Source organism: Coregonus clupeaformis, unplaced genomic scaffold, assembly GCF_020615455.1.
Source record: "Coregonus clupeaformis isolate EN_2021a unplaced genomic scaffold, ASM2061545v1 scaf0001, whole genome shotgun sequence".
Classification (NCBI taxonomy): domain Eukaryota; kingdom Metazoa; phylum Chordata; class Actinopteri; order Salmoniformes; family Salmonidae; genus Coregonus; species Coregonus clupeaformis.
In genome coordinates this window covers 397501-406390 of record NW_025533456.1, presented here as the reverse complement: position 1 = coordinate 406390, position 8890 = coordinate 397501, and the positions used below count along the sequence as shown (strand labels likewise).

General features: G+C 43.3%; 1 protein-coding gene and 1 non-coding gene across 2 annotated transcripts in view; one reads left to right on the top strand and one right to left on the bottom strand.

The window, feature by feature from the left end:
• Positions 1-2796: 2796 nt before the first annotated feature.
• The window catches only part of LOC123482951 (protein TEX261-like), a 15504-nt gene continuing 9410 nt past the window's right edge, over positions 2797-8890 (top strand). The window contains exon 1 of the mRNA XM_045212179.1: positions 2797-2991. Within this exon, the coding sequence (XP_045068114.1) occupies positions 2922-2991 (70 nt within the window). The 5' untranslated portion in view covers positions 2797-2921. The remainder of the gene's footprint in view (positions 2992-8890) is intronic.
• On the bottom strand, positions 8717-8792 carry trnas-uga. Its single transcript has one exon. It is a non-coding gene; the product is annotated as a tRNA-Ser (tRNA).

Below are 8890 nucleotides of genomic sequence, written 5' to 3'. Positions count from 1 at the left end.
ACACTGCTGGTCCTGCTCACACTGCCCTACCCTATGCTTTGATTTCTTTCTCCCCTCTCTCTCCAGATAAAATCTTACGACTTGTGACGGCCCGCCGCCCAACAACCTGCCCGCTTGACCCTATCCCCTCCTCTCTTCTCCAGACCATCTCCGGTGACCTTCTCCCTTACCTCTCCTCGCTGATCAACTCATCCTTGACCGCTGGCTATATCCCTTCCGTCTTCAAGAGAGCGAGAGTTGCACCCCTTCTCAAAAAACCAACACTCTATCCCTCTGATGTCAACAACTGCAGACCAGTATCCCTTCTTTCTTTTCTCTCCAAAACTATTGAGCGTGCCGTCTTTAGCCAACTCTTGCTATCTCTCTCAGAATGACCTTCTTGATCCAAACCAGTCAGGTTTCAAGACTGGTCATTCAACTGAGACTGCTCTTCTCTGTGTCACGGAGGCTCTCCGCACTGCTAAAGCTAACTCTCTCTCCTCTGCTCTTGTCCTTCTAGACCTGTCTGCTGCCTTTGATACTGTGAACCATCAGATCCTCCTCTCCACCCTCTCCGAGCTGGGCATCTCCGGCGCGGCTCACTTTTGGATTGCGTCCTACCTGACCGGTCGCTCCTACCAAGTGGCGTGGCAAGAAGCTGTCTCCGCACCACGTGCTCTCACCACTGGTGTCCCCCAGGGCTCAGTTCTAGGCCCTCTCCTATTCTCGCTATACACCAAGTCACTTGGCTCTGTCATATCCTCACATGGTCTCTCCTGTCATTGCTACGCAGACGACACACAACTAATCTTCTCCTTTCCCCCTTCTGATAACCAGGTGGCAAATCGCATCTCTGCATGTCTGGCAGACATATCAGTATGGATGACAGATCATCACCTCAAGCTGAACCTTGGCAAGACGGAGCTGCTCTTCCTCCCGGGGAAGGACTGCCCGTTCCATGATCTCGCCATCACGGTTGACAACTCCGTTGTGTCCTCCTCCCAGAGTGCGAAGAGCCTTGGTGTGACCCTGGACAACACCCTGTCATTCTCCGCTAACATCAAGGCGGTGACCCGATCCTGTAGGTTCATGCTCTACAACATTCGGAGAGTACGACCCTGCCTTACACAGGAAGCGGCACAGGTCCTAATCCAGGCACTTGTCATCTCCCGTCTGGATTACTGCAACTCGCTGTTGGCTGGGCTCCCTGCCTGTGCCATTAAACCCCTACAACTCATCCAGAATGCCGCAGCCCGTCTGGTGTTCAACCTTCCCAAGTTCTCTCACGTCACCCCGCTCCTCCGCACACTCCACTGGCTTCCAGTTGAAGCTCGCATCTGCTACAAGACCACGGTGCTTGCCTACGGAGCTGTGAGGGGAACGGCACCTCTGTACCTTCAGGTTCTGATCAGTCCTTACACCTAAACGAGGGCATTGCGTTCATCCACCTCTGGCCTGCTGGCTCCCCTACCTCTGCGGAAGCACAGTTCCCGCTCAGCCCAGTAAAAACTGTTCGCTGCTCTGGCACCCCAATGGTGGAACAAGCTCCCTCACGACGCCAGGACAGCGGAGTCACTCACCACCTTCCGGAGACATTTGAAACCCAACCTCTTTAAGGAATACCTGGGATAGGATAAAGTAATCCTTCTACCCCACCCCCTTACCCCCCCAAAAAAAAAAAAACATTGTAAAGTGGTTATCCCACTGGCTATAAGGTGAATGCACCAAATTGTAAGTCTGCTAAATGACGTAAATGTAAATGTAAACGTCAACTGAGGCACCTTACAGATAATTGTGGGGTACAGAGATGAGGTAGTTATTCAAAAATCATGTTAACCACTATTATTGCACACAGAGTGCATGCAACCTATTATGCAACTTTTTAAGTACATTTGTACTCCTGTACTTACAGTACTTAGGCTTGCCATAACAAAGGAGTTGAATACTTATTGACTCAAGACATTTCAGCTTTTCAATTTTTATTATTTTCTAAAAAATTCTGAAAGCAATTTAATAAATGTTATAGTCAGGCTACAAGACAACAAAATGTGGAAAAAGTCAAGGGGTGTTAATATTTTCTACAGGCACTCCACCAGTGAATGAAAACTACACATACCATCACCAAATTATTTCTACTGTTTCTTTTAAAAGTGTGGAAATACCTTTTCTCTTATTCTGGACCTCCTTATAGCTGGACACTAAGCCCCTTAGTTATCTTACACAAGCAGAGGAACTTTATATACTTGGGTTGCTGAGGTGTTGTCGAGCTAAGAGCGCTCAATGGTCCGCCAGCTTCTGAAAGTGTCTGAAATGGAGGCTGGATGCATGACACATTTTGAGTTCACACTTCCACACCCCCCTGCTCTTTGTTAAAAGCATTGGATGGGATTACTGTCACACTTCGACTCTGACACCATTTTAGTGTCTGCTGTGCGCAGTTCTCTCATTATTTATTTATTTAATTTAGCTCCATTACTAGGTCTTCTTTTCACTTTCAGCATACATTTTTTATTTATTTTTTTGCCTCACAATCTCAAAGGTGTTGGTTTTTTAAATAACGCTGCTACCCCCCTTTGTGTAGGTGTGTGTGTGTGATGAAATCAACAGAAATAAAGTAGCCTATTATTCTTCTATATTTCTACTATTATTTCATAAATTACAGCATGCATGGAAAACCAACAGGTAATTGCAGCACATTCACTTCTGATAACAATGTCTCTGATTAATTTATCCATCTCCGTCCTCTCTGCGGGAAGCACAGCTGGCCAAAAGTTGCTGCAGTTCCTCCTCCTAACAGAACTGACGCTGTACCCACAGTGGCACACTGGATCCTTGATGGGTGGAACTTTGACCATCCACCAGTTAGCTAAATTATTTCAAAGCGTAGCACTTACTGTCACTTTTGTTTTTTCATATATGTGTTTTATTTTACATGAAACGAGATGTGGTTTATTTATTTACTAAGTTGGCTGTCGTTGGTGATACAAATATCTTTCGTCACACTAGCAATTGGTGAGTTTACTTGTACATGTTGAAGTTGTTAGCCAGCTGTAACTACAGTAGTTAGCTAACATCGCCACATTCCCTTCTTTATTTTCCCACCCCGCCTAGTATTGATACCTGTCACTTTGGCCTCGGCTCGGAGTGCTGCAAGCAAAGTGACACACAATCGACAATGTAGCGGAAGAAACTTTATACTACTGACTTGCTAGGATAGTATTAACCTTGTAGCTAACTAGTTAGCAATGCACACAGTGTGGCAAATTCGCATAGCTAGCTTGCTAGCGAGCTAACAGAAGCCAACTCAATCAGGTAACTAGCTAGCTATGGTTCACGTTTAAGCTAATCAACTAATACTTTTCACGTGCAACGTTAGTAACCAATCATTTGACATTAAACTAGCCAACAAGTCGTTGCCTATGTAACGATAACCACTCATCTCGTCTTGCCTCAACCATCCTACAACTTGTGATAAAGCTAACTAGCTATTGTTAGCTAGCTACCGAAAGAGCTAACACCTGTACGTTGTCATTGGGACAGTTCATTTTGCATGGCCCGGTGCCCCGGTTGGGTGGATATTTAATTTAAGAACCAATGGAATAGTCTAAAATGTGAAACTCAGCCGACCCGGGGCACTGGGCCATGCAAAATGAACAAGTGCTAGTGGCCAATTGTATTAGCTAACTAACTAGCTATCTATCTTACTAGCTCGCTAACTATATTTTACCACTGTTTACAAAAGTACTGCAACGTTATTGTATAGCCAATAATATCACGCAAGCCACTGAACTTCATAGAAGATCAATAGTTGGAGAGGAATTTCTAGCACGGAACTGTTGCCCTGTCCTGTCCACGTTGGCACTTTCAGAAACTCATGAAGTCATCTCACCTGGCCACGTTTAACTGCTGCCAGCTCGATCTGGCGTACCTGTGGAGGATGGGTTGCAACATTCCATTGCGTATTGGCTCGAATCGTCAATGATTTATCTTCTCAATAAAAAAAGCATATGCCGCCTTTATCTCCATCAAATAGATTATTGTACAGTAGCATATTATTTATGGGAGATGCCTGGTTTGTGCCCTTAAAAAAAATCAGTCTACTAGGCTAGTAGGCTTAGCTATGCAGATGGCTTGATACATTATATACAGTGGGGAGAACAAGTATTTGATACACTGCCGATTTTGCAGGTTTTCCTACTTACAAAGCATGTAGAGGTCTGTAATTTTTTATCATAGGTACACTTCAACTGTGAGAGACGGAATCTAAAACAAAAATCCAGAAAATCACATTGTATGATTTTAAAGTAATTAATTTGCATTTTATTGCATGACATAAGTATTTGATCACCTACCAACCAGTAAGAATTCCGGCTCTCACAGACCTGTTAGTTTTTCTTTAAGAAGCCCTCCTGTTCTCCACTCATTACCTGTATTAACTGCACCTGTTTGAACTCGTTACCTGTATGAAAGACACCTGTCCACACACTCAATCAAACAGACTCCAACCTCTCCACAATGGCCAAGACCAGAGAGCTGTGTAAGGACATCAGGGATAAAATTGTAGACCTGCACAAGGCTGGGATAGGCTACAGGACAATAGGCAAGCAGCTTGGTGAGAAGGCAACAACTGTTGGCGCAATTATTAGAAAATGGAAGAAGTTGAAGATTACTGTCAATCACCCTCGGTCTGGGGCTCCATGCAAGATCTCACCTCGTGGGGCATCAATGATCATGAGGAAGGTGAGGGATCAGCCCAGAACTACACGGCAGGACCTGGTCAATGACCTGAAGAGAGCTGGGACCACAGTCTCAAAGAAAACCATTAGTAACACACTATGCCGTCATGGATTAAAATCCTGCAGCGCACGCAAGGTCCCCCTGCTCAAGCCAGCGCATGTCCAGGCCCGTCTGAAGTTTGCCAATGACCATCTGGATGATCCAGAGGAGGAATGGGAGAAGGTCATGTGGTCTGATGAGACAAAAATAGAGCTTTTTGGTCTAAACTCCACTCGCCGTGTTTGGAGGAAGAAGAAGGATGAGTACAACCCCAAGAACACCATCCCAACCGTGAAGCATGGAGGTGGAAACATCATTCTTTGAGGGGAGGATGGATGGGGCCATGTATCGCGAGATCTTGGCCAACAACCTCCTTCCTTCAGTAAGAGCATTGAAGATGGGTCGTGGCTGGGTCTTCCAGCATGACAACGACCCGAAACACACAGCCAGGGCAACTAAGGAGTGGCTCCGTAAGAAGCATCTCAAGGTCCTGGAGTGGCCTAGCCAGTCTCCAGACCTGAACCCAATAGAACATCTTTGGAGGGAGCTGAAAGTCCGTATTGCCCAGCGACAGCCCCGAAACCTGAAGGATCTGGAGAAGGTCTGTATGGAGGAGTGGGCCAAAATCCCTGCTGCAGTGTGTGCAAACCTGGTCAAGACCTATAGGAAACGTATGATCTCTGTAATTGCAAACAAAGGTTTCTGTACCAAATATTAAGTTCTGCTTTTCTGATGTATCAAATACTTATGTCATGCAATAAAATGCAAATTAATTACTTAAAAATCATACAATGTGATTTTCTGGATTGTTGTTTTAGATTCCGTCTCTCACAATTGAAGTGTACCTATGATAAAAATGACAGACCTTTACATGCTTTGTAAGTAGGAAAACCTGCAAAATCGGCAGTGTATCAAATACTTGTTCTCCCCACTGTATATATTTTTCCTGTGCGACATAAATGTGCATCTCTGTAAGCTTAGATGATAACACTAGTTTCAAAGTGATAGTCAGTGAACCAACTTTTGTCACATAGGCTATTGTTTTTCTCTCCTAAAATCCTATCTTATTTGACAGTTAATAATAGACATTGTCTATTTAGCAACTGTCATCAGCAATAACGCAATCTTTACTAATAACCGGTAAATTTAGATAGACCATGTGGATGGAATGCTATTTTTTTGGTTGCCTCTGGTACATTCTAATGCCTTCATTCCATCTGAAATCCACAGCGAAATTATTGAATACTTTGAGTTTATCTCCCAGATTGGAAACATGCGTTGTGGTATTGTGTTTACAATCTAAATTACTGAAAATATCTTGTTTTTCTAAGTAAGGAAACATTAAACCTTTTATATTTATTTATATTTAGTCTTCTCTTGAGATTAAAGTATTTTACTGCAAGATATGAATTGCCACAATTATGTTTGTTGTTAAAATTATGTATTTTATTAACTGAAATGAAATTAATGTATTTTTTCAAGATAATTTTGACTATTTAAGGTTCAATTTAAAATCAAATGAATTGTGTGATGGGCACTTTTTCAAATGGAAAAATGTGTCTGTAAAGTTAAGAGAACAGACGCTCAATGAAGTTCTGGGTCCATACGTGTTGAGGAGAGCGAGAGAGAACGACTTCAGTTAAATTAGTGAAATAATTTCAATGCGTTTTTGCAACTCTGTGAATTGCAGTATGTCATTTATAAAAATAAAAAAAACGTGTTTTTAAAACTGACCCATAGATTTCTTATTAAAGGCTTCAAGCTTCCTTTTAAGAGGCATTTTCTCAGATTGAAGAATGACACAGGTGTTAATCATGGGCTTTGCTACACAGAAAGCAGTTGTCAACACTTTGAATAAATCAATATCTTTGAAAATACCATATCAGTATCATTAGCTTTTAAAACAATTCAATATGTTTTCTTTTATCAAGTTTTGGACCAGAGTGAGGCTCTCTCTCCACTAGTCTACCTATTGTTCCTGCAGTGAGGAGGGTTCATCATCTTCATCCAATGTTTTCATCATTTATCTGCAGATAATCGCCCAAAAACCCTACAAGTATGCAAATTAGGGAGCCAAATGAAAGGCTCTCTTACTGATGCGATTCGCTAGGCTACTGACGAGTCACTGTCTGGCAAGTCCTGATAGACTTCATATCGAAAATACAAACAAGATCTTTAGTTTACTTGTCCCGATGCGATACCATGGACAATAAACTACGTTGTATGATTTATGAATGGCAAGGATATACGAGATCGACTTTATTCAGTCAGTTCGACACCATTTATAAACTAGTCAAGCTTGCTGTTCGTCAATCAAATCACAATAAGACTTAGCTCTCAAAAATCCATCTCCATATGTAGGGTTTTCAGCCATTCCATCCGGCCACATTTGGCTCTGCATAAACTACAATTTCGCCGCTGTGTTTTAACGTTTAGAAACGGCAATAATCATCGCTTTCTAAACGGTTTTTCTAAACATACTCTTATGCCTCTTATCTTTCGTGTCAGTGAGAAATAATCTTTCAAATAAAAAAATTTACTCTTACTGTAGCAGTTTTGCACAGATCCATACACTGTGTGCTTCCAGGTGACGAACTACACTTCCTTCCCAGTTAGCTTACATTTTACATTTTACATATTTAGCAGACGCTCTTATCTTATCGAGATCGACTTACAGTTAGTGAGTGCATACATTTTTCATACTGTTGCTTACACACAGGTGGTCGGAGGACGCTAGATAGCTAATTGGCACAGGTGTCTATTGTCAGTCTTCTGTAAACAAACGCTGTAACATGGAGATGTGGCCGTGTGGGAACCCGAACCCTATAAAGGTGTGTCGAAATGTACCTTTTAGTTTTTTGAAAGATACGTTCCTTATTTTTCCAAAACATTACCGCAAGTGATGCGTGTACATTTTTAGAGCAAGTGTTGAGGCTCTTAACAAAACTTCCCCGGTCAGAAGATACTATCGTCAATAGGCACCAAAGTAGTTAACGTCTATGAATGGGGCTATGCGCCAGCACTTTGAATGTTCCAGAAAACAATAGGCTAAGTGGATTTCGACTCGTCGTTTCCGCAATATATGGGACGTGCAAATTGACTCACATGGATGATAATAATAATAATAATATGCCATTTAGCAGACGCTTTTATCCAAAGCGACTTACAGTCATGTGTGCATACATTATTGTGTATGGGTGGTCCCGGGGATCGAACCCACTACCCTGGCGTTACAAGCGCCGTGCTCTACCAGCTGAGCTACAGAGGACCAAACTCCAAACCCTATTGATGAAGGAGCGTCATGTTCTTTCCCTCCGTGTAAAGGACTTTGACTGCAACCACAGCGTACACAACACAAACACCCAGGTACCAGGAGGCTGGACAGACCGCAGACTGTCAAACCAGCAGTGTTTCCCTGTCATCGCTCACTTTGTGACTGACAGGCGCCTGTCCTATCAATAGATCGCTTGAAAATTCTAATCGTTCATTCTAGCTGGAGAGGGCTCAGCAGACTTTTTTTTTTCTGACCTGCGAATTAAAAAAGTAGCCTAGTTAATTTAAGTGGAAAAAGTACCCAGCTGAAAATGAGCGTGTAACCGGCTGTATAGCCGACAGCCGGCGCTAGTGGAAAACTCTAGTCTGTGTGTAGAAGGGCGGGCGAGTGGGGAGTGCCTTGCCTTGCGTGACGAGATGCAGTGCCCTCCTGTGTGCTTGCCAGGGGTGTCTGTGTGTAGAAGGGCGGGCGAGTGGGGAGTGCCTTGCCTTGCGTGACGAGATGCAGTGCCCTCCTGTGTGCTTGCCAGGGGTGTCTGTGTGTCACCCCCTTCTCTTTGACCTAAATATTTTGACTTGTTTTAGTGCCATTGCCTCAAGTAGCCTCTTACATTTACATTCTAGTCATTTAGCAGACGCTCTTATCCAGAGCGACTTACAGTTAGTGAGTGCATACATTTTTTCACACTGGCCCCCCGTGGGAAACGAACCCACAACCCTGGCGTTTCAAGCGCCATGCTCTACCAACTGAGCTACAGGGGACCTCTTCTGGAAGCATGTTAGTAAATGTCTGCTTCTATCTAGGCTACCTTCAGTTTTTCAGGGGTTATTTTGGGTTGTGTGTGTGTGTTTGCTTGTTCAT